This window comes from Antedon bifida, chromosome 3 (genome assembly GCF_963402885.1).
Source record: "Antedon bifida chromosome 3, ecAntBifi1.1, whole genome shotgun sequence".
Lineage (NCBI taxonomy): Eukaryota > Metazoa > Echinodermata > Crinoidea > Comatulida > Antedonidae > Antedon > Antedon bifida.
This window is the reverse complement of record NC_136228.1, coordinates 29492149-29519605: the sequence shown is the minus strand read 5'-3', so window position 1 is coordinate 29519605 and position 27457 is coordinate 29492149. Positions and strand designations below refer to the sequence as shown.

Here is a 27457-nt window from a genome sequence, read left to right as displayed (position 1 = left end):
TGAAACATCGCTGTTAAACAAGTTAAATCCAGTTGACTAGATTTATTTTTCCAAACTTAACACTAGCTGGATGAATGACAATTAAACCATATCTGTATATTTTCCTTGTTTGTTTCATAGGAAAGTGTTCCCTTATATTGGTCCACTGAAACGGGTGGCTAAAAGGAAGATTTATACGGTATTGTCTCAAAGGGGATAGTTTTATGTTAAGCATGGGTTGATATGCAGTCATATGGTATAATTTATGTATACTTCCGTGGCACTGTAATGCGTTTTTTGACAAATTAAATGTTCATTTTAATTTTAACTTTCAAGATGATCTAATCAATTGTTTGCCCGATAGCTAGAATTACAAGAATCTGACGACATTACTGCATCTCTAGGTATCGATCTTGAATTCACAAACTTGAGACTCTTAAGGAAATCAATATAACAACACTTACGACGACAATTTAAATGCATGAATTTACAGGACTGTACAAACAAGACAGAAGATGCAGGTATGTTAAAGTATTTATTAATATATAAATCAAGATGTAGCAGACTTGAAAACTGGTTCACATTCAAGTATGTCGTTAGCATGGTTCACATAAAACTATGTGAAGAAGTCACTAGTATATAAAATGGTATTGAATTTGTTAAAATCAAGGGCCTATTAGAACTGTGAAAACAGTGAAAGAGATGGATGTGACTCAGCACTCAAATTAAAATACTGCATGGGATATGCCCAGATCGGGGATTCTTTCTCAGGATTGAGCAACTCCTATTATAACAAACTGTTTATTGGATTCAAATTTAAAATCCTCAAAAATAAAAGCTAATATTAAATAAATTAATATCAAAAAGATAAAAAAATTAAAAATAATATTTAATGCTAATTTTAAATATATATTTTAATATATTTTGATATACATTTAATAGAACCCCTATTAAGGGAAGATCTTCAGGACTAAAACAATAATATAAAGTGTGTCTCCTGAATAGGGATTGGCTATATGTGTTTAAACATGCGCTGATGTTGACCAGGGTTCAATTAAACCAAACTCTGGACGTCACCACTCAAGTAACCTCTGGACATTCGTGTTAAAAATTCCAACCTAATTAAGCATCAAATAAATGTATAGTTCGTCGGATGAACTTACAACAATTTGATGCACTTGCTCTCTCCTCCGTCAATATTGATTGAAACAGTACCTGAAAAAACCTGAGATTCGTAAGCTGTGCAATCAATAGACAGACACTTGAAACGACATAACCTGGCTAACTCGTGTACAGTATTTCCAGAAAAATTGAACTGTAGATCTATAAAGATTTAGAAGGCTGAAAGAATTAACCTACCTACTAGATCCTGCATTAAACCAATTTTCTTCTAATCTATTATTTGTTAAATGTTATGAGATAATGAGAAATACAACTATAGTTTACAGTACTTTCTTAATACAAAGGCTGAAAAGTCAGTAGGATTATTTTGGGAGATTCAGATATCCATGTAAACAATTTGGACAATATATTTGTGTTGTCGATTTGTGTGAATTGGGTATTAGTGGTAAACCAAATTTAATGCTGGTGGAGAAAAATAAATAAATAAATCAAAAAAGTATATAAAATATAAACATTTCATTCACAATATTATTATTAGGTGATCATTTAGAATAAAATGATCACCTATTGTTATTGTACAAAATCTTTATTATTGTTATTATTATTATTCTTTCTGTACACTTTTGTTTAGCAATTATCTCAAAAAGTTGAATAACAATGATCACAAAAATTTCACAATGTCTTTCAAATACTTTAACTTAGCCATAATAAGCTTTTCAGCGTGATCACTCAACCGTGACGTCATTAATACGCGATTTTGTGAAATCACACTATCAATCATATCTCCATAACTCTTTATCACATATCAATAAAATTCACTATACGTAAACTTCAGGTGAAGGATAAAAATATTAACAAATAAAAACTTACATTTTTCAAGGTCATGCACGTGAAATTGCGCGTTAAAAATTTAAAAAGCTCCAAATTAAGTTTTGATCAATTTAGAGCATGAGTTAGGCCATTTGCGTGTTTCAAAAAATTACTGCGCAAAAATGCGTTTTTGCGTGCGCAATTCTTAAAGTGCGTAAAAAATATGAATTTTTTTTACAAATCGTATTCTACTCACCATCCTTAGTACATTCACCAAATTTGAGTCTGTTCCGACTTAAAATAACGCTATACGAGCAGGTTAAAAATGACAAAATGCGCACATTAATTGTAGAAAAGTGCTAAAAATAGTAAAAAATAAGGCCTTTTTAAAATTAATATAACTCTTCAGAATGCACGATGACCCCCAATTTTTTTAACTTATTCTGGAAGCCAATGAGTTGTAGATATAAATGTATATACACATTAGACGTACAAAATGGTATGACGTCATCATTTGGCCACATGAATTTTTAAAATAGGGTTTTTTCCCCTTTTGTAATGGACCACCATATTCAACAGAGCGCAACTCGCTTATCTGTGATCGATTTTCTTTAAATTTTTAATATATTCTACCTCAACCAATTATGTTACTCATGAGTTGCCAATATTTTCATTTTGATGACGTCATCATGTCTTAAAATTTGATTAACTGTGGTTACATAATTTCACCTACAACGTATATTTGGATACCTTACAGCTCTTCTGAATTAAAGTTGACCTTGATGTTTATAACTTATTATGAGAGCTGGTTAAATGTAGATATGAATTAATATAAAAATTAGGCCTATCGGATCTTGTGACGTTATCATATGGCCAGTTTAAATTAAAAAGCAATTTTTTCATCTCTTTCGTCAAAGTTATACAAATTTTAAAGAGCGCGCACCGCGCTTCTACGTGCCAAATTTTCTTCCAATTGTTATATTTCATTGCTCAATTCTTTATCTTTCGATATTGTTATCCACAAGTTTATTTTGATAATGTCATCAGTGCCAAAAAATTAGAACATGATGTGTGTTCGTAGTTTCACTAATGCTACACTGTATATAGATATACAGTATATACTGTACATAATGTATATATATGGCATATAATAGGCACAACTCAGTACTATAGCGTATAATAGGATGGCATACATCAACATTTTCCGATTGTATGTTAACATACGTGCATGTTTAAAAAATATTAATGTCAATAAAATGATAAAAATGATCACCTATAATTCGTCAAAGTGACGAATTAAATTCTAGTGTGAAATTGTTTTTATATATAAAAAAAATTTTTCTTCACAATTTCTTTCTGTACAGATTTTGTTTAACAAATATCTCAAAAAGTTGAATAGCAATGATAACAAAAATTTCACAATGTCTTTGAAATACTCTAACTTAGTTCTAATAAGCTTTTGAGCGTGATCACTCATCCGTGACGTCATTTATACGCCATTTTGTGAAATCGCATTATCAATCATATCTCCATAATTCATTATCACATATTAATGAAATTCACTACACGTAAACTTTAGGCCAAGGGTAAAAATATTAGCAAATAAAAACGCACGCGCTCGTAGGATCATGCGCGTGAAATCGCGCGTTAAAAATTAAAAAAGCTCAAAATTACGTTTTGATCAATTTAGAGCATGAATTAGGCCATTTGCGTGTTTTAAAAAATTACTGCGCAAAAACACGTTTTTGCGCGTGCGTACATAGAAAGCGTAACAAATACAATTTTTTTGTACAAACTGCATTCTACTCATCTTCCTTGGTACATCCACCAAATTTGAGTCCATTTCGACTTAAAATAGTGCTATACGAGCACGTTAAAAATGACAAAATGCGCACATTAATTGTACAAAAGTGCTAAAAATGGTAAAAAATAAGGAATTTTTAAAATGAAAATAATTCTTCAGAATGCACGGTGACCCCCAATTTTGTTAACTTATTATGGAAGCCAATGAGTTGTAGATATAAATGTATATACACATTAGACGTACAAAATGGTATGACGTCATCATTTGGCCACATGAATTTTTAAATAGGAGATTTTCCCCTTTTGTCATAGACCACCATATTCAACAGAGCGCAACTCGCTTATCTGTGATCGATTTTCCTTTAATTTTTAATATATTCTACCTCAACCAATTATGTTACTCATGAGTTGCCAATATTTTCATTTTGATGACGTCATCATGTCTTAAAATTTGATTAACTGTGGTTACATAATTTCACCTACAACGTATATTTGGATACCTTACAGCTCTTCTGAATTAAAGTTGACCTTGATGTTTATAACTTATTATGAGAGCTGGTTAAATGTAGATATGAATTAATATAAAAATTAGGCCTATCGGATCTTGTGACGTTATCATATGGCCAGTTTAAATTAAAAAGCAATTTTTTCATCTCTTTCGTCAAAGTTATACAAATTTTAAAGAGCGCGCACCACGCTTCTACGTGCCAAATTTTCTTCCAATTGTTATATTTCATTGCTCAATTCTTTATCTTTCGATATTGTTATCCACAAGTTTATTTTGATAATGTCATCAGTGCCAAAAAATTAGAACATGATGTGTGTCCGTAGTTTCACTAATGCTACACTGTATATAGATATACAGTATATACTGTACATAATGTATATATATGACATATAATAGGCACAACTCAGTACTATAGCGTATAATAGGATGGCATACATCAACATTTTCCGATTGTATGTTAACATACGTGAATGTTTAAAAAATATTAATGTCAATAAAATGATAAAAATGATCACCTATAATTCGTCAAAGTGACGAATTAAATTCTAGTGAGAAATTGTTTTTGTAAAACAAAAAATGTTTCTTCGCAATTTCTTTCTGTACAGATTTTGTGTAACAAATATCTCAAAAAGTTTAATGTCAATGATTACCAAAATTTCTGAATGTCTTTCAAATACTTTAACTTAGTCCTAATAAGCTTTTCAGCGTGATCACTCATCCGTGACGTCATTTAGACGCCATTTTGTGAAATCACATTATCAATCATATCTCCATAATTTATTATCACATATTAATGAAATTCACTACACGTAAACTTTAGGTCAAGGGTAAAAATATTAACAAATAAAAACGCGCGCACACGTAGGGTCATGTGCGTGAAATCGCGCGTTAAAAATTAAAAAAGCTCAAAATTAAGTTTTGATCAATTTAGAGCATGAATTAGGCCATTTGCATGTTTCAAAAAATTACTGCGCAAAAAAAATATTTTGCGCGCGCGATACTTACAAAGCGTAAAAAATGCAATTTTTTTATACAAATCGCATTCTACTCACCAGCCTTAGTACATTCACCAAATTTGAGTCAGTTCCAACTTAAAATAACGCTATACGAGCAGGTTAAAAATGACAAAATGCGCAAATTAATTGCATCAAAGTGCTGAAAATGGTGAAAAATAAGGCCTTTTTAAAATGAATATAAATCTTCAGAATGGCAGGTGACCCCTAATTTTTTTAACTTATTCGGGAAGCCATTGGGTTGTAGATACATATTCATGTACACATTAGACGTACAAAATGGTATGACGTCATCAAATGGCCACTTGAATTTAAAAATTAGTAATTTTTATCTTTTTGTGTGGGTTATTACATTCAATAGAGCGCATCTCCGTTATTTGAGCCCGATTTTCGCAACCATTTTAGAATGTGCTTGCTCAATTGATTATCTTTCTCATGGGTTGTAAACATTTTTATTTTGATGACGTCATCACGCGTAAAAACTTGAATAACCTAGGTCGTGTAATTTTAGCTACACCATACATTTGAATATCTAATAGCTCTTCAGAATTAAAGGTGACCTTGAAGATTATAACTTATTATGAAAGCTGTTGAAATGTAGATATGAATTCATATAAAAATTAAGCCTATCGGATGTTGTGATGTTATCATATGGCCAGTTGAAGTTAAAACGTAGTTTTTAAATTTCTTTAGTCGAAGTTATACACATTTCAATGAGCGCGCATTGCGCTTCTACGTATCAAATTCTCTTCCAATCCTTATATTTATTTGCTCAATTCATTATCTTTCGAAATTGTCATCTTCGAGTTTATTTTGATAATTCCATCATACCAACAAATTTGAACATGATGTGGGTCCCGTAATTTTACCTATGCTACACTGTATATAGATATACAGTATATACTGTATATATTGTATATGACACATAATAGGTACAACTCAGCACTATAAGTGTATATGCATCATGTCATAGGATGGCGTACATCAGCTTTTTACGATCGTATGTTAACGTACGTGCATGTTTAAAAAATGTTAATTTCATTAAAATGATAAAAATGATCACCTATAATTCGTCAAAGTGACGAATTAAATTCTAGTTAATATTATTCTTTTCCCACATTTATCAAGTTATATAATTAGCATTTCTCGTCATAAATTGATAAGCCCTGAAAATTCTACATCTGCCTTGATAATGATATATACTTTTAATATTATTTTTAAGCTGTATTCTCGGAGTAAAATGTAAATGAGATGTTAGCTGTAATATTTGACAGACAACACATAGACACGTGTAAGTAGCTATAAACTTGGATGACCATTTGCAATATTGGATAACATGTCGCAATGTGTTTTTGTATCTTGTCCTTTTTGAAAAATCAAAAGTATTTACTGTGAAGTAATATTTGGTAAATTAATAATCACAACAGTATTTTTTTTGTCTTATATAATAAATCCTTAATCGTCACAAACTACATTATTTTTCTTTAAACACATTTAAAAAAAAATAAATATCTTTTTGAATTGAACTGAATCATGGCTTTCTCCATGATGGAAAATATGGAACCATTTTTTAAAAGATGCACTACTATTAGACGGTCATTAGGTTTTCATGTTTCAATCAGAATGGGTGCACTTCTTCTTAACTGTGTGCTATGATGAAAGCATTTGTTTTAAATGTTACACCCACACAGCAGAGATCAAACTGATACTCCTTCACAAATCCATAACAGGAAAAGAGAAGTGCTGTTAATATTATTATTCTTCTTTCTAGATTAAAAAAAAGGATTCATAATCATATCTACTATATCCACTCCATATAAAATTCAATTAACACAGAAATGCTCGTTTTGAAAAATCACTTAAGTCAAAATTAATATTGGATTAATATTGAATAACAGTAATGCGATATTATTATCATAACCAAAATGTTCATGCCTCTTTAATTACATAATTTATAGCGTCAACAATGTTTATTGGTTTTAATATTTCAAATATCAGATAACAATGTGTCCTATTTATTACCAGTATGCCATCAATTTGTTTTAATTAACCTAAAACTGATATCATCTTGAAATTTAAAGCGCTGCTGGTAAAGAGCTGGACCAGATTCTGCTGCAATTAAATAACTGGTTTAATGTTCCGTTAATAACTACATAAATAACGACTAATATGTATCGGTTAAATATTCACCTATTCCACACTGTATGTAATATGTATACAGATTATACTGTTTATACTGTACCATATGATATATATTGGGGGGTAAATATATTGGGGGGTAAAGTTTAATGATGCGTTACGAGGCCTCTAGCCTTTTGAGCTGTGTCCAGAATCGAACTTTTTCCACACAAAAACAACTCCCAGAATCTAACCTTTTCTACACAAACAACATATGAGCTCCACAATAACCTTTTATAAAACAGAATGTAACCATTTCTACATATTGTTCTGTTTCAGAAATGTTTTCTCGCTGTCGTGTGAATCGTATAAAAAATCATAAGGAATGACAATAATACCAGACAGACAGTAATATGAACATTATTTATTTATTTTTTATCAAAGTGCTTTACCATGCACAAGCATATAATGCTGTTTCAACAAGATATTTAAAAGATTGCTACAACTAGAAATATAGACAAGCCTGCTGTTGTCTCTTTCTTACGACATAAATTATAAAAAACATCTGTCTTCTACTACATTTCTTCTCTACTTGCTATTCCGCCTCTCCTCTCTAAATAGAACCCAAAAGCATTCATTTTTGCGAAAACGAAACATTTCATAGCTATATAACCATGCACATTTTTTGCTTTTGTGCTAACTATGTTTATTCAAATTACTATTGATGATGTTGAGGCAAATTATAAGTTCAGTTTATGTAAATTATAAAATTTAATTTTAAATCAATTTGGATTAAAATTGCGTTGCGTAAACCAATATTTGTTCTTATGTATTTATAGCAGGTTTATTGTATCTACTTTTTGTATTTCAAATGTTCTTATTTTTCAAAATATAGTATTCATTAAAATCAACTTGGGCTGGCCTAAAATATGTCAGGTTTTCCTGATATTCTGAATGTATTTTCAATGGCAAACAAAAAATGGAACCGTTCAGAATTCAAGAAAAGTCAGGTTTTGAGAATTTCCAATTTTTAGAGAGTCTGGTTTTGGAAGAGAGACTGTAGGACGACAAAGCTATTTACATAAATTTTCAAGTATCTGCTTGGCAGCGCGTATGACGTTCTTATTCAAACATGTGATCGGCTAACAATATTATTTTGAGTCAATTAATATTTTTCAAGCAAATAATGTGGGTATTAGTTAGTAGCTATAATTATCCAGTAATAAACATCATACAAACATCATACAAACAACATGATGACGTATGTCTATATCATTACAGCTGGTATCATTGTCTGTCGTTTAATATGTTTAATTTCAAAGTTAAATTTAATTTGCTGTTCTAAAATTCCATTGGGATAATAATAATTTACTTTGTATTAACATAACTTTTCTTTAATATGAGTCTATTTTTGTAAACATTTCTATTTATTAATTTGTTGAAGATTTAAGAGTAAACATGGCAAAAAATGAAAAACAAATGGCATCTGGTCTAGTACGGAAAACATTGAATACATATACAGTATATATATATATTTATTCATTCAACATTCATTATTGCTAAACACTAAAAGACCAATCTGTACAGATCAGGGGGAAAGATCCAGTAGCCATATTTAACCATTCACACTTAGGCTATAAGGGAAACACTCCTGAATACAATTTAAGGAAAATATTAAATTTATTGAGTAAAAGTGAAATACTTAATATAAAAGGGAAATATCTAAGCTAAGTGTGATTGGTGAATACGGCCACTGGATAATAGAAGGGGAAAAACAGGGACATGATACAGTAGTCCTCCCTCTAAACAAAAATATCTCCCTGTCTATAAATCTGTTTCTGCAAATGATTACTGTAGTGTAAATTGTTCCTGAACAACATTTCTCTAAAGCTCTGTATACACTATCAAACTTTATGTGACAAAAAATATATATCCATATATGGACATGATGATGTCATATCACAATCATATTTGGGTATAACACTACCAAATCACACTTTTTTTTGTTAAACTATAGATAGTGTAGACAGAGCTTTACATTGGAAACAAAGAAACCAAATGTGAACTGTGATTTCACTCAAAAGTGAAACCACAACAATATTGTACTGTGCTGAGGTTGGGAAAAGAGTCTTGAAATATTGTATCTAGAGACGAGACAGAATGCTATAAAAGTTTTTGGGGGTATAGTTGGTGGGTGTCAGGGGTCAGTGAGCGAGGTTTAGATAGGACCACAACCAATTTCTGTCCATGGTCCAGATTGGTTGTGGTCCTAATTACCTGTCATGTCAAGTATTCTTTTTAAAAATAAAGTATTGAGACAGTCTATACAGTAAGCTAGTTCCTGGTCTTGTGAGATCTTTGCTATCTCCTTGTATAATTTAAAGAGACCATAAAGCTGTTTGTGCAACATTTTTTTGGCAGTAAACTATAATACTGTACAATTGTATTTCTCACGTTAAAATAGACTGAATAATTAAATGTACCTACCATACATTTTTATTAGAAATATTATAAAATATTATGCCTAGTTTCATAGTACAAAGTTCAGTTCAACAGAATTGGAACTGAAATTATGAATATAAATCTGAAATTATGAATATAAATATTTATTTATTTAAATTACTTTTGAATGGCTTTTTAGTTTAACATCATAATAAACTTGAACATTTTATAGATGTTCTGGGTACTGTATAGAACAGATGGCCATTCAGTTATTATTACCAGCTCGTCATCTACCAGACATTCTATATTTACCATCAATACATTTATATACAGTATATTCAAAGGTAAATAGTATACAATACAGTACACCACAAGAAAAATAAACTTAATTTGGCTTAAGCGTTGCCCCTATTTATGTTAATTCCTTGTATGTTAATTATTTTAATTGTAAAATATCAATATTTATATATACATTATTCTATACAATTAAGCTTGGTTCAAGTAATTTGTGACCTATCACACAAGCGATGGATTATTCAAACTGTCGCTCATCATCATTGGTCAACTCGCTTGCACTGCGCTTACATCTTTGCATGGTGTCCTAGTGGGAACCAAGCCATTGGCCCATTATTAGTATTATATAGTTCTAAATGAAAAGCGCAATATGAAAATACGATGTTTGGATTTACTACAGAAATCAAACAAGAAAAAAAACCAGAATCATATTATTTATAATCGCAGGATTTAAAAGCCTTTTGGAAACTATCTTTGTGTCAAAACTGTGCATTATGATATAATTACTATATTCTAATCTATACAGACATTTCAATAATCTATTTCATGTAGTTGAATTCTAATGCATAGATAGTGTTATCATGCAATATCATTAGCTCTAATTATTAATGAAAACTGAAATTAAAACTTAGTTTAGCGAAGCAATTATTAATTATCATAGTAGAAGATGATTTATAAGATAAGATAAATTAATTCTGATGTTCATTCAATGGTGAAAGTCTGAAATTTAAAAAAGGTTAATTCTATTGGTTTAATTTTAAAATATTTCAAATTGATCATCGAAGAAGTGTGTATGATTTATAAATAAAAAATGTTGGAAGCAATGTATTATTAACTGGCATGTCTCCTATAGATACATATTTTAAAATTTAATAAATAATCAAATGAGAAAGATATCTAAACTTAATCTGATTTTATAAAATCAAATTTTTTGTTGAAATTGTTTTGTCAGTTTTGTGTTTAGTTGTATTTTTAAAAATCGTAGTATAGTACAGTAAATGATCTGAGATTTGCAAATACAGTAGTTCTGTATCCAGTAGTAATTAGCTGTAAACAACAATTTTGTTGTGGTGTGCTAAATGTGTATTTGTGGGGGAAATATTAATTACTTTAACAATAATAATTTAAAACAAATTGACATACCGAGGCACACCACATGATTCAATCCCTTTTATGTTGGTTCGATGGGGCTTGTCATGCTTTTTTTGGAGGTGTGCAGGGTTTAGCAATACTCGTTTTGTATTTGTTTCAAAACTTTGAATTGAAGTTATGTATTATAATAATAATAATAATAATATAATATGCTTTATTTAAACAGGAAAACTTGGCTCAACTAGCAGTTGTTTTTCTGCAAGGCCGTGTATAGCATATTTTATTCTTAAACACCTTTCTGTCCCTTCTTTTGTATTATAGTTATCACAGCATACTGTATTTAATGTCTATTATAAAATATTATTGATCTTTCCCCAGATTTTCCTAGAATAAACCCAGATGGTACACATATAACACAATATTGTCTTTAGAAATCAATTCTGAAAATATTTATTTTGTAGCCAAATTGAGTAATTATCAATTAATTAGGCCTATATTCCCAAGGACAACCATGTCTTGCTGCTTCATTCAAAAGGTTTATTACATTAAAACAAGCTGTGTAACTATTTTTCCTTACCTACTGTAAATCATAAGATAGTTAGTATACATTAAAAAATAATACGGCTTTACCACATTGAAACACAGGTTCTCGTCAGATCACCAAAGTTAAGCGACGTTGGGCCTGGTTAGAGCTTGGATGGGAGACCATCTGGGAATATCGGGTGCTGTATTTGGAGCTGGGGTCCCGTTAGACATTTGAAATTAGCATTGCTGACCCTTATGGCAGCCCCTGCATCTAGTATCTGCCTTTCCTCTGGTGAAGGTGGGCACTGGACGAGAGGAACCCTTGATCAATGTTAGGACCAATCAAGGTGCTTTAAACAGTCCTGGCTTTGTTTGTATCAACCTTGTTAGTGGCAGTAATTATCGCTGTTGGTTTCGATTGAATAAAATAAAAAATTAAAAAAATAAAAATAATATTTATTAGTTGAATGGGAAGAATAATTTCACAAATTGAAATATTGACTGTGCAGTATATGATCTAAATACCATTCCTTCTCAAACTTAATTTTGTACATTTCTTAGTTTTTAATCTTTCTCAGTTGATTTGTTTTTTACTATATAATTCAATTTTTAAAGATCTCTACTTTTTCAGTGGCTTGTCATGAAAAAGCATACTTTGTAAATATTCTGCAATTTGTTTTCCTGTACTGTATAATTTATTTACTATATACCCAGATCAATATGGTAGTTTAAAACTGTCAATGTAGATAGACAGTAGCATTAAAAGTTGATAAACCAATCATGTTAAAAATAGCTCAGTTGTAGATCACAAAGGATATAATGAAAGGAAGGAAATGAGATATAATAAAGATTTTGGTAAGTTAAAACTTAGGCTTTGTTTAGACTACTCATAGAGATATTATAGTTCACTATAATATCTCTATGGACTACTGTAGCAATTTACCATTCAAACTACCATAAATGAGTGTTTGAATGACTGAGTGAGTGAATTAGATCCTGTTTCTGCTGAAAAAGATAACCAATTAATAACTATGTGAATAAATTAACCCTAATTTCTTGGGAGCAGAAACAGGACTAATTTTCAATAACTTGGCAGTCGATATATAATTATATAAAATAACGGTTAAAACCCAATTGATTCTGTGTAACAGAATGCTTTTAAACATATTATCACTGTGCAACGTAAAATAACAGTTATTTGATTGACAGCTTTAGTATCTTGAACGTTTGCATTGCATTTTGGGTAATGTTAACATTATAATGACCAACCATGGAGAAAAAAAAAAAAATTAACTAATTTTATACTTCCATGGACCGATTATTAAATTGCAGATTATTTGGGAGCAGAAATTGAGCACAAACATGGTCGGCATAAAAAGTATTTGGCACTATGCAGCAGAAACAGAGCCTTAGTTAGAGCCACACCAATCTCAAGTCATTTTGTTGATTGACCACTGAACAAAAGTTCAAAACAATATTTTCATAACCTTGATTAAAATATCACTACAGAAAAGAGGTTTAGAATTGTTAAGTCAATAATATTGCACAAAATACAACCCTATTGTTAAAATCATGGACCTACATACAACTGTGTTAGCTTGAAATTTTCATCAAAAAGTTAATGATGCATATAAAAATATCCAAATTTGACTTAATTACAATACAGTACAATATTTTGATTAACACACAAATTCATATCTAATAAAAGTGAACATGAAAATCAGAATGAATCACTACAATGTACAACAGTAACTATTGCAAGAGGAGGAAAATAATGAGTTCATTAATAGCAGAATATTAAAACTTGAATCCTGTGTACATTTAAATGGTGTTATGAGAAAATGTCCCTTTGTAAACATGGAGTTATTTTATAATGATTATAATGGTTACATGCAAGTCAATCAGAAAGTTATGTACACATGTTAGATAATTAAAATGTCCCAAGTAAATCACATAAAAGATTTCATTTAGCAGAATCAAACAATTTTGTAAGTTATTTTCAATTCTTAGCCAATACACTTAATACAGGAAACCAGTGTAGGCATAAACAGTAATAAGATAATAATTGGTGTGATATGACCAAAGTTACCTTTGTTAAAAGCAAGTCAATCATACAAGTTTTGCACACATTGTTGTTTAATTAAATTGCCAGATAAAACATATAAAAGACTATTGTTACAATAATGTAACAACTTGTAATTATTGCATTAACTAAATGTTTCAATACGTTCATTTGTCACATATTTCTAAAAACTGTTTTGGTAACACAAGATTTCATAGACATGAAAAAATGAATTTTAGGTTACAACAAGCAGAAAACAAGCTATAGAAATTTGGCTCAATTACGGATGTACAGAAATGAAAATAAATACTACGGAAACACACAAAATTATAATTTTGTCTTAATTATGGGAAATACCCGGAAAAATGCAAAAATATGGCCGCTGATTATAGTTTAACCCTCAGTGAATTAAAGCCAGCGTTCGTATTGCGATTTTCTTGTCAACACTTATCTGACCAAATAAAATCCCGGTAAATTCCTAGTGCAAACAATGGTCAAATTTACCAGTGCGAAAAGACACTATTAGAAACTAGATAGGGACTAGAAATTAAAACATGTTAGGTAAGAAAATAGAAATATTAAAAAAGGAAAAAATGTACCAAAATCAAGAAAGCATTCTTACCTTTAGACTCCGACCTCTCATTATTAAAGTCTTTGAATTAAAATACAATCCTTATTGAAAAACAGAATAGGTTGTTTTTATTCAGAATACAATATACTCCTTATAGACAATCAAAACTATTGAATAAATCCTTTATGATTTCAACTGCTAGAGGCTGTGTTTTAACATAGCTTTGGTAAAATCAGTGCAATAGAAATTAAAACCAGAGAAATAAAGAGTTCAAGTAACTCTATCCATAGAGACTGTGCCAGCAAATCATTAACTTTGATTAATTCAAGCAAAAACCCATATGCACGCCATACGGTAACACAATCTGTAGGAATAATCCGGCAGGCATTGCATTCAATCCCATACACTTGCAGAGAGAAAGTTAATTCCAGGCCTACATAATAATAATAAACCAGTGCTGCTACTATGCTTGTCTGCCTTCACTGCAACTGATAGTGTGTGACATAATGTGGAATTAGCTAGCCACACATGAAGATCAATGGAAAAGCAACCGACCAATGACAGACAAGATCTGTAAGCTAACACAATGAATGGCTGCTAAGTGGTGGTACGTACGGTATAAGTATTTTGTACAGGAGTACTAGTAGTTTACTAGTAGGCCTACTGAGCTAATGATCCAATAGATGTAGTACTGTTATTGACGATTTCCAATAGGTCAACTAAATTCTATACATACTGTTGTCAATATGTGACAGAGAACATTAGTTATGGAACAAAATACTGTGAAATAGTGCATAATGATCACATACATTATTTACAAAAAAGGTTACAAAATGACCTACATTTAATGGTCCAACATTTAAAAACTAAAAAAACAACAAAACACAAGTATAGTAAAGATGGGAAAAAGAAGGTTAAAAAAGGATGATGTGGAGACCGTGTATTAAACATGGTACAAAAAAACACAAAACTAGTAAAGATGGGGAAAAGGGGGGCTACAAAAGGATGATTTGGAGACCATGTGAATAAACATGGTACACCAAAACACAAGACTATTAAAGATGGGAAAAAGGGAACTACAAAAGGATGATGTGGAGACTGTTTGAATAAACATGGTACAACAAAACACAAGACTATTAAAGATGGGGAAAAGGAGGCTGCAAAAGGATGATGTGGAGACCATGTGAATAAACATGGTACACCAATCCACACGCTCAAGAAAAAGTATGAAGATGGGCAAAAAAAGGGCTGCATGAGAAGGTAGAGACCATGGATATAAACATGGTACTGTACCATCAAACAGTCAAGAAAGATGGGAAAAGAATGGGCTGCATGAGAAGGTAGAGACCATGGATATAAACATGGTACCATCAAACGGTCAAGAAAGATGGGCAAAAAGGGGCTGCATGAGAAGGTAGAGACTGTGGATATAAACATGGTACCATCAAAAGGTCAAGAAAGATGGGAAAAATGGGCTACAAAGAGAAGGTGGAGACTGTGGAAATAAACATGGTACCATCAAACGGTGAAGAAAATGTACAAGGAGCAGCAAACATGGAAAAAATACTGTTAAATGTCAATGGCGGACACTAGTGTATACAGAAGAGATGACCTAATTATGCTAGATGAGGACAAGGTTTAAACAAAGTAACAAAATAGTATCTTATTAGGACAAGAAATGTTTCCATTTCCCAAAATGGTCGTCAATTGTAGATTGAAAACAAAACTTTGTCCATCCTGCAACAAAGCAAGAATGATTGACAAATTATTATATATAGTTAGCAGATAATGATTAATTGAATCCAACTGTGTATTTTAATCTGATGGGTTTGTGTCTGTTCTTAAGTTAGTAGGTGTTCTACTACTTGTTCTTATTACTAATATGATATATGTTCATTTTAGTAGGTGTCTTTATGCGAGTCCACAGCAGTGCCAGCTGGACAATAACTCTATCATATTATTAATCAACTGGACCAGGATACTCAAGCTGGTACAGCCAGCTAAACCATCAATCAACATAGTTTTAATAATTAATTATGACCATTCTAGATCAAGGTCAATAAATAACATTAGGACCGCAGATGGTCGTACATTGGCTTAAATATTGTATATTTGCTTGTGTGTACAGTAAGCTTTTTTGTTATTATATTTTAAAACAGAAAGCAACACATTTATACATCACAATAAATTCAGTTATCTTTGTAATCTGGTAGTGTGGAAAACCTGGAGCACAATGGTAGGCCAGGAGATGATGCTAAAATATGGGTGTCTCCCGGCCAAACGGGAGTGTTGGCATGTATGATTCAGGTTTGAGAAATAACAAAGATTTTTGTTTAACCTGGTTTTTTTCATATTCCAAATATCTAGACAAATTCCATGGATTACCATTCTAATAGGATTCATAAACGAGCACTTGCGTGTAGCAATTTTTGTTTTCCACGACAACATTTTAGCGTAAATGATTCTGTCACTTTATAGAAATGTGTAATACATCACACAAATCGATGAGGATGCAGAAATCACCTGTATATTTTGAAAGATGAGTTAAAGTAATGACTTTCCTCAAGTCATATAAAACATAATTGAATGTGAAATTACAACAATCTGTCATCACTTTTATATACAAAAAGTTAATATAGTATTCATGTGTTGTAGTTGTACACTAGAAATACTACAGAAACTGATCACTAATAGTACTATCTATACCAAAGAGTTATATGAAGGCTAGAGAGCTAATTTTTAGGGCACATTCGGCCATACGTCGCCGAAACACCGATTCTCATAAGATCACCAAGTTAAGCAATGTTGGGCTCAGTTGCATTCTGGATGGGAGACCGTCTTGGATCGAGTCGGGTGCTGCAATCCGAGAGTTGTAATGAAAAGTATAGGTAATGAAAATATCGGACTAGCATGTGACAGGCATGGGTTCGTACCATACCAATTGTATCCTTAGGCTCTCATTGCCTCGTTCTTCAGATGGGACGTAAAGCTGTTGGTCCCGTGTACATATCGTGCAGGTTAAAGAACTTGATCTGGTAGGCGCCTGCACTGGTGGCTGCTGTGGGTCCAAAGAGGGCCTAATCCGAATTTCCTCAGTTTCAAGTAAAGGTTAAGGACCAGCATAAATGCCTTTACTTTTAACCCTAGGTAAAGCGATACAGTTTTGTATAAGAAACAAAAATTGCACTGTTTAGATAATTTCAACATTACATGGAGATACTCCATAATGAAATGCATCTCATTTCATCTGATTAATAGTTTCTGCACATCAAACTTTGCATGAAAATAATAGAGCTTCGATGCCAGTGACGTGCCACAAACTCCCTGAAGACTGATTTAACTCATAAAACTAATTGTGAGGCAATGTTATGCTGTTGAAATATGCTAATTTGTATTCTAATTCAACCGAGTGAATGGAAAATAGAAATGTTATTACTGTTCAATTTAAATTGAATATTAGTTTTCACTTGAATGTTGGTAATGTGTAAAATGAAAGAAACATAAATCATATTTTGTAATTAAATTTGTTATTTCGTTTATGTTGTTAATGAATTTATTATCGCTGTCTTGTAGTTGGTAAAAGTAAGGGGGGGGGAGGGAAGTAGGTAGGAGTGTTTAAACATACACACTGTTTCATTGCAGTGTATGACTGCCTCATACATTGCAATTAACTAAAAGCAACGTTATTGTCCTAAAAAATGTTGTTACTGCAGTAAATTATGATTTCTGCAATTTGGTATTAAGCTACACTAACTTTCTCTATTGTCTCAACTTTAACTAAACGGTACACAAACAGAATTATGCATTGACTGGCTATTAGTGGTTAAGGCTATCATAAATCCATAGACATAACATCGGCAAAGGTCTCTCCATGTTTCATGTGGTAGACCAAGAATTGACGTTTTGCAAGCTATGGGTTGCAAAACATTTTGAAGGCCTGGGGGAAATTGATTGAAATTTTGGCAATTGATTGATTTTTTCCCCCTATCAATTAACCTATGGCTTAATTTTAAGGCTCTATTTACTGTCGTGTATACGGTTAAGAATAGCAAAATTCATCCAAATCATAGCGATTTTCACACAGTTGCCTTTGACCCTGGGATAGTATGTGCAGTATTCACTACAAACTAGCGATGAAACATAGTAAACCAAGATTTTGTGTACTGCACCAGGCGCTCATAAAGACACAAAAACTTGACATTAAATTTGATTTTCCCAAATGTGCTGTACAACATCTATTGCACAAACTAGAAATTGGGTTAAATTATGGAGAACATTAAAATGTCAACATCATAAAACATTTATAAATCATGTTTATCTTAGTGAAATAGTAATAAAACAAAGAAACCTAACCAGTATCAATACTATTGGTATACACAACTAAACTTGACAAAATACAGTAGAAAATAGAACTCTCCTATTCAGTGGACATCTTTTTAAGGGGAAACTTTGTTGGATCTTAAAGGTGGCCCGGCCCCTTAATGAGGGTTCTGTTTCATAAATAGCATAAGAACGCTAGAAGAATTGCTGTAAAACTAAAAACAATTTGTTGTGTATGATGCTTTCATGACACTATTCCATTACCATTTACACATTCTTAATGTAGAGTAAATCTTTTTATAAACTGTAAATACGTATCATCTATCATATCATTACTATCTATGTACTCACAAAAATGGATTGAAATAACCAAAAGTTGAAATTATCCATTTATCAGTGCATTATTACAATATCCTCCTATCTCAATACATTTTCTTCTTATTAAAATAAACCAAAGCTATAGATAACATTATCTTCCAAATATGTATACATTTTTCATTTGGTTTGTTACAGTATATTAACTGAAGTCCACTTCTGTTACTCTTTATTTTTATTTGATATTTTTACTTTTATTGTTTTTGCTAATTAGACATAATTTAAAGGGTTGTTACATAACCTATTTTGTATCAAATACCATGTTTTCCGTTCATTAAATATTGCTGTAATATATATATATATATTGTTGATACAAAATAAATGGTACGTCTAGTACCGCGAAGAATAAAAAATATGAGATGTAATTATTGGCTCGCTATTAGTAAATGCAGAAATTCAAACATTTTAATAATATCGTCAACGAAATTATTATTCTAAATACACTTGTCTGGTTAGCATCAATATTGATCTCAATGTATTTCAATTCTGTCGTCATATGTAGAAAGACATGCACACTAGCAATGACGTCAATACAATAATATCATAATATGATTACTACTGAAATAAAAAAAACCACAAACACTGATGTGATCAAAGAAAGTGGGTCAATGACATACGAATAGATTAACTAATTATTGTATTTTCAATGTGAAAGCCATTGAATGACTTGAAAAGATTCAGAAAATTACAGACTTATATTAGGTCAGTGTTATTTGTTAACAGTAGAATAGAATAGAATACTGTACTGTGTCAAATCATCTGAAAAATATTAAACTTTCTTTCTTAATTTATTTTCTTATGTTATGTCAAAAGAATAAAAAGTTAAGAGAAGAATAATAAATTATTAATTAATTATAATTATAATTAATAAATAAATCTATTTAGGTATTATATTATCAATGCTTATGAAATGGGTACATGGTTTAGTCAAAGCACCAACTGCGCTGATTTACTGGAGCCCTGTAAATAACATTGTGGAAGTACTGTATGTTTTAAATACATGTTTGATAAACAATAACCGGGGGAGATCATGTGAAAGCATCATTTGAACATATGAAATATGTGCTATCAAAATGAATACATTATCATTATTATTACAAAATGCCTATTGCATGCTTAACATCAGTGTGTGTGTGAACACAGCCTTATCTGTTTATAGTTCATAAGTTTCCACTATACTATACTATGATTACACTCTTTCTTATTTGACTATGCAAACATACACTACAGGATTTCTAACTACTGTATATAAGACAGGTTTTAGGTACGTTACAATGTTGTACAAATTGTAATTTTTATACTAAAGTAGTTTAATAAATGCATCTACCAAAAAACAAAAAAACAATATAACAAACAATATATATTTAATATTTTACTACAGTCATAATATAAAATAAATATTTGAAGAATGATAAAGTTATTGGTAAACTTTCTTGGCCTCTGGGTTAAGTTTTATTTTAAAATTAAATTGCGGCTTGTTTAAATAGGGTTGCTAGCTAGTCAACAGAACGTAATGACCTTTTACAGGCAGCTTGCAGCCACAAGCCATCAACACCTCCATCTTAATGGCATCGATGATAAAGTCTTTCAATTACTCCTGTTGGCTGTTCCGCCTCAGCATCTTTATGCAGATGATAGGTCTCAGTGGGGTCATTTATATAGCCTAATTGAGAGTTATGTCATCGTCTGACATCAGACGAATCGCTGTCAACTGCATACATGCATAAAATCTTGCCTTGTTGTAATCATAAATTAATGAATAAATAAATATCACTGAATAGTTTGATAGAATAATTTTAAAATAACAGATTCCAGGGAGAATGGTTTACCGGTCTCTGATAAAGTAACTGTAAATGCAATTAGCAGTAAACCTTTAAAAAATCGATAAATGGATTTATACCATCAATTAATTATTGATGAACAAAAAAAATAAACAATAATTTAATATTGAGAAAATTTAAAACCAGGAAATAATTATTTACAAGCTTGAAAAAATGCACAAACAAATTATTGAAAAAGTTTACCGCAACAAAACTGGAACTTGTATGGGCATGTAGTGAATCGAGGCCATTTTGATTTTGAACTTAATAAGTAATGACATTGTCAAATAAAATATGGCACGGAAATTGATTTTAAAAGATAGGTTCTTTGATCAATCATTTGCATTAATTTGTTTGAATTTAAATAAGTTTGATGTGACATTTGTTTCTGCGGTGTACATATTCAAAGAGAATGAACACATAATATGTCTAAATGGTGAAAAACATAAAATCCATTAAAATACTTTAATAAAAAGTCTTCAATTTTGGCTGAAATCCATAATTATTAATAATATTGCTCTCTCATACATACTTATACATTTGTTAATTGTTAATTAATTGTTTTCCGTCGATAAACTAAGAGCATGGAAACATAGCTGCTACCTTAAAAAACCTAGCCAAGTCTAACACTTCAGATTTACATGTGCTCTCAAGGCCAAATTTTCATACGTGCCTGTCTGGAATTCCAAAAGAAGGGGTAATGAAGTTCAGACTCAAGCAAGCCTGGGGCAGGTAAAACAGACACCAAACTGTGTTTATGTCTTAAGTGTGAACTATACCTGATTGGTATTGCATGCTGTTGTCACTTTATTAGCTTGTATAGTGCGACTGTGGCAAGAATAATCATACGATGTTCATAATTAGATTATATATGATTGATATTATAATTATTACATTATTAAAGTCCTTCAAAACAAAATGAATTTGAAACAACAAAGCTGTGTTTGTAACTTTGTAATATATGTGAAGACTAATTGTATCTTTAATAAAATGATCAAAAAAGCATTTTCAGTATATTATTAATCTATGATTTCAGTTTAATTAGATATAATTAATATAAAAAAAAACTACTTACCAATGATAATGACGTCATCTTGCAACCTTTGGACTTCCTCCAATGGCGTCTATCAAATCATCTATTCAGCTTCTTTTGTAGCGTACTGTAGTTGTTATAAATCAAGTCTCGAGCGTAACATCAGTTGAATATAATAAGATGGACTTTAGATTAGAAACTGAAACCAAAATAGTTGAAACAAATTTTAAAATAGAATAATTTTCTGATATGACTACTGCATTAATAATTTTAAAATACTGTATTAAAAATAGTGCATGGTATTGCACTACTTGTGACAATAAAATATGTGTTGACTAAAATATACAGTACCCCCCACCTTCCTTCAATTGCCCAACTCTCCCGATAATGGTGCCAGTCTCCCGCTAAAATACAATTTCTCCCAATATTTTGGATAAACATTAAAATTTTCCCGATAATGTTTAAAGATTAGAAAACATACCAATACGGTCCATAAGATTTTATAAATTTGATTAATTTTAGTGAAATATTTAGTTGGTACCGAATCTTTTTGTATTTGGTATTAAGCCATGAAATACCTATATAAAGTTTAATGCCAATACTTTCCTATTTTTTTAATAGCGTCCTCTATAATTTGATGTAATTATCAACATGTTATAGCACCCTCTATAGTTTAGACATTCTTTCAAAAACATCCCGATAAAGTATTTCATTGCTCCAGAGTTTTGTTTAGTATGAATTAAAGAATGTACCAACCAAACTTCAAAACACTAGGGTTGAAAACCTGTGTGAATTCGCCTCTTCATTGAACGAGATCTTTCTAGTCAATGCAAATGGTACTATAGCGCTCCGAAAGACGCACTCGACTCCTGTGTTTCTCCAAAGTCAATCAGGTGTGTTTCTTTCTTTATATTTGTTAGCAGGATTACTCAAAAAGTTATTGCATGACTTTCATAAGATTTTAAAGGATGGTTTTATAGTTGTATGTGATTCAATTGTCATATGGTTAGGCGGAGGTTTGCGCTCTCTGAGTGCCCTTCTAGTTATTGTTATGTTTTACTAATCTATTATTATCTATCTTTTAGATCTTTCTTAAAATCCATGATCACCCTTTGAACACATCCATTTATCCCAGTCAATTTGTAGATTAGTCTTCCATCTACTAAAAGCTATGCTATGAACCATTTCTATTTCAATAGAAGATGCACCACTTCACGTATAAAAAAGAGGCCCTGGTTGTTTTGAAATGAAGGCTAAAAAATACCATAATAATCAAGGCTGACTTAAGTATTAATTGTTAAACTAAAAGGATCAATCAGGATAAGTGACACTTACAGACACATAGTGATTCCTATGCAACAGGCATAAGAAATTTTGATCCAGGGCCTACTAAAATTGCAAAATGAGATGTTTAACATAACGTATGTTTTGTGAAATTCAAATTGTTTACAGGTTGCATTTATTTTTAATCTACTTATTATACACCAGGGAGTTGTAATTAATAATAGTTATTAATAAAAATATAATTTTTACAACACCCTGCTGTAATAAGTGTAGCGAACGGAAAGAAAGTGAAAATATGTCGCGAAACAGGCATATATTTTTTGACTGTTTGACTGCGCATGCCCGGGACCAATCTGTGGCCCAATTACCCAGCTGTACCAACAAAATGATAGTAATGAAAGTGTGCCACACTTCAGTCCCACCATGGCTGAGGTAAGAAAATATTATGCACTTGTCAATTGTATGACCCACTATACGACCCCCGGGAGAGGTGCGTCATTTGTCCGATGTGCGTCATACCTTTGAATACCATGACACACCCGTGCGTCAAAAATGTGACTTACCTTTAGGTGACCATGACGCACCCATTTTGACGCACTGTGACCATGTTGTTTATGATATGGTGGGTGGTAAAGGACGAACATTGACACACCTTGTTCATTGATGTGACGTACCATCTAGGTTTTTTGACGCACCCCTGCGTCAGTAATTATATGTAAATGACGCACCCATGACGCACCTCTCCCGGGGGTCGTATAGTGGGTCATACAATTGACAAGTGCATTAGGAATAGAATGGACCCCAGCCTTTATCACACGTACCTACCCCAGGTCCCTGGAAATTACATTGTAAATTTGTTTTTGAGGTAAAAATGGTAAAAAAAAAGTTAAAAATTCGCAAAATTCTGCATGCGAGACATGTCAGAATTTTACATTAAATTACTGTCGTCACAGTCAACCACATAGAGGCGGCCTAGGCTAGGCCTAGATAGATAGCGATAATGTGTGTGCACCAGGTCCAATTAGCCTTATATTTTGTATTCCCATGGCTGATTTTTTAGCAATATTTATAATCCTGTTAAAATATTTTATAAAACCTTGCTAAGCCAAGTGATCACTTCCTGTGTAACATTATCGATACTGAGTAGACATCGTACTACTGTGCAGTGAGTTGTGAAAGTAGGTAGGCCTGCCTAGAGCTAAGTGAAAGAAGAGGCTACAGATATAGGCCTAGACAGTAACATTTACTGCCGACTACAATAATGTTGCATTGATAGGGCATACGTTATATATTCTAAAAATTATATATATATGCAATAGCAATGAAACAATACACTTACTCAAACTATACAAAACGTTCTGCACACACAAAATTCGAGAGTTGAGAAAGAAACAACAACTCGACATGTTTTTATGTCAAAATATTGGGGGCGCTGTTCAAATTTTACACAAACACCACACCACTTAATTCCACCTCTGACTTATATTACTTTACTTATACTTACTTACTTACTTGCCTCCTACATGCTAGATATATTTAAACTAAGTCTATTCATATTAAGTGAAACAACAATTCTATATATAGGCCTAGTTTAAATATTTTGCAAGTTAAAATTGAGACTTTATGGACCAAATAAAAGATAGTGTATTACATAAATAAACAAAATCAGGACGACGGGAACCAGAATACATACACGAGTTGCATTTTGGGAACGACATGTGTTAAAGCGCCCTCTTTACTACTGATCACATTTTGTGAGGTATGGTTGTTTCTAATGCGATAATTTTGTCAATTTTCACATGTTTTTAGAATGGTTGAGGGAAATTAACATGCATCAACATATAACTAAGTCAATATTTTAATAAAGTATTTACACATTTTCCATATACAAATGTTTTGTAATCAATAAAATGAGGCGTCTTGTAGGTAGCCGATCTGTACTCTTTTTCAGATAGCTAGCTGCTCACTCCGTGCGTGGCGGCGGCGGCAGCACTACTGCTGCTGGCTGACGTTGTCCACGACTTGGTAGATGGGGGCTTAGCTCCAAACAAGCTACCTTTTTAGTTGATAATGTATTATTTTAACTTATTAATATGTATTTAATAGATAGTTCGATCCAGTCAAATACTTTTATGTGTTTTCAGTTAGCATAAGCCTAAATCATGGCTGAAAATTGGGAAGAAGAAACACCAGTTACTGGAGGTGGAGTTGCAATTGCTGAAGCACCAGAGGTGAAGCTTTTTGGCAGGTGGAGCTGTGACGATGTTCAAGTCAGTGATATCAGTTTAACTGTAAGTACGCTAGGTGTGAGTATCATAATAACGAAAAAATGTAAATGATTTATCATTATCTTCTAACATGTTAAGGATATAATTGTGTTTTATTGATTTTTTTCCTAGGATTACATCGCTGTTAAAGAGAAATTTGCGAAGTATCTTCCACACAGTGCTGGACGATATGCAGCCAAGCGTTTCAGGAAGGCCCAGTGCCCCGCTGTTGAACGTCTGACAAACTCCATGATGATGCATGGACGCAACAACGGCAAAAAACTGCTGACCATGCGTATCGTTAAGCACGCATTTGAGATTATCCATCTTCTGACTGGGGAGGTAATTATGGTCAAGAATACAATTGAAATAATAAAGTTAATGATTATACTAAGGCTTGGTTTAGTATTTAGTTCTATCCCAGGTTATTCCAGTTTACACTATTTATTATAGCAAATGCTCTTTCACTGTCCAGCTGTAGAAATATATGAGCATGCACAATATAACTGCATAGTCACCTAATGCATCGTGATAATGAGAAGAATATAGATTTAGTGATGAAAAAAGGTTACTAAAATTAAGCCCAGACACTTTATTACGAAAATCTTTGGTAGTATAATTGTTTTCCAACCTATAATTTGAGAAAAATATTTGTTGTCAGAACCCACTACAGGTGTTGGTTAATGCCATTATCAACAGTGGACCACGTGAAGATTCAACCCGTATTGGTCGTGCTGGTACCGTCCGTCGTCAAGCTGTTGATGTCTCACCTCTACGTAGAGTAAACCAGGTAATGAACCCAGTTCATTAGTATATAAAATATGTTAAATACTGCATAATACAATTTAGTAATCCTTTTGGTGTTATGTGCATTTTTCTTGTAAGGAAGTTCCTTAATGATAATGAGAACATGGTTGCCCATATAAATGGTATTACACATAACAGGCTGACACCATAACATTCAGTTTTCACTGAGAGTGCCTCTCCCCCCCCCCCCCCCTTTTTTTTCAAACTATTGCAGTAGATGTGATGATAAATAGGCCTTAACTGATTTTTTTTTACCCTGAAAAATTTCTGGCTGGGAGCTTGCTCACACTAATTTTAAACCTTGGTTTATTGTAGGCTACTTGCTCACACTAATTTTAAACCTTGGTTTATTGTAGGCTATGTGGCTGTTGTGTACTGGCGCTCGTGAAGCTTCCTTCAGAAACATTAAGACCATTGCAGAATGCTTGGCTGATGAGTTGATCAACGCTGCTAAGGTTGGTAATTTATTAATAAACTACTGTAGTAACTGACTATGATTAATGCCAAAAACACTAATTTATAGAATATTGTAAATAATCTCCTACATTTTAATTTTTCCATAGGGATCTTCCAACTCCTACGCCATCAAGAAGAAGGATGAACTGGAAAGAGTAGCCAAGTCCAACCGTTAAAAAGGAATAAATATGGTCAATGGAATAATTACATAAACACAAGCTCTGTTAAAAGTACAGATTTGTAAAATATACTGTGAAAGAAAATGTGTTGTACTTTGTTTTATTTTGAGTTTTTCACGCTGCTGCTTTAGCCCGCTACATTCCAAGAGGATGACTCATTTAGAAGCTGAAAGCAAGCAGCAATTATAGTACTAGAGGCTGACGTTTTTGGGAATTTGTAAACTAGGACAGGTCATGCTAAAATTACAAACCCCAAAGCACATCTGGGAGAAGATTGCTGATAATCATGTAGACAGTAATCTGTAAAATCTTGTTCAATAAATAATGAATTTGTTCTTGCTGTTAACCTAGGCCAGTATTATAATAATTCACTGTCAAATAATCAAAACATTATTTTTGGGATTTACAATGATTTGACTGAATACTGAAATTCGCTGTCAGATAATCATTGAATTATTATCAAAACAGTCCATAATACTGTAGTAAAGTTTTTGTTTGTAATAGGATACTTCACACTTGAAGTATCTAGGCTTGATGAAGTGACCCCCAGACTTGACCTTAGCAATATAATAAACTA

The 27457-nt window shown here is 31.9% G+C and overlaps 2 protein-coding genes and 1 pseudogene across 2 annotated transcripts in view; 2 read left to right on the top strand and 1 right to left on the bottom strand.

The window, feature by feature from the left end:
* Positions 1-22064, bottom strand: part of LOC144836900 (divergent protein kinase domain 1A-like) — a 34211-nt gene extending 12147 nt beyond the window's left edge. Inside the window, exon 1 of the mRNA XM_078691821.1 lies at positions 21930-22064. Within this exon, the coding sequence (XP_078547947.1) occupies positions 21930-21947 (18 nt within the window). The 5' untranslated portion in view covers positions 21948-22064. The remainder of the gene's footprint in view (positions 1-21929) is intronic.
* On the top strand, positions 11798-11915 carry LOC144838898 (5S ribosomal RNA; annotated as a pseudogene).
* A 2710-nt stretch (positions 22065-24774) lies between the features above and the next one.
* Positions 24775-26964, top strand: LOC144838703 (small ribosomal subunit protein uS7). The gene is made up of 6 exons (XM_078694153.1): positions 24775-24930; positions 25316-25462; positions 25571-25780; positions 26100-26228; positions 26602-26700; positions 26809-26964. The coding sequence occupies exons 2-6, from the start codon at positions 25334-25336 to the stop codon at positions 26875-26877; spliced, it is 636 nt and encodes a 211-aa protein (XP_078550279.1). The 5' UTR covers positions 24775-24930; positions 25316-25333; the 3' UTR covers positions 26878-26964.
* The last annotated feature ends 493 nt before the right edge of the window (positions 26965-27457 follow it).

Coding starts and splice junctions, on each gene's coding strand:
- LOC144838703 (XM_078694153.1), top strand. CDS start 25,334: ATGGCTGAAAATTGGGAAGAAGAAACACCAGTTACTGGAGGTGGAGTT. Junction 25,781..26,099: donor TCCATCTTCTGACTGGGGAG/GTAATTATGGTC, acceptor ATTTGTTGTCAG/AACCCACTACAGGTGTTGGT. Junction 26,229..26,601: donor CTCTACGTAGAGTAAACCAG/GTAATGAACCCA, acceptor GGTTTATTGTAG/GCTATGTGGCTGTTGTGTAC.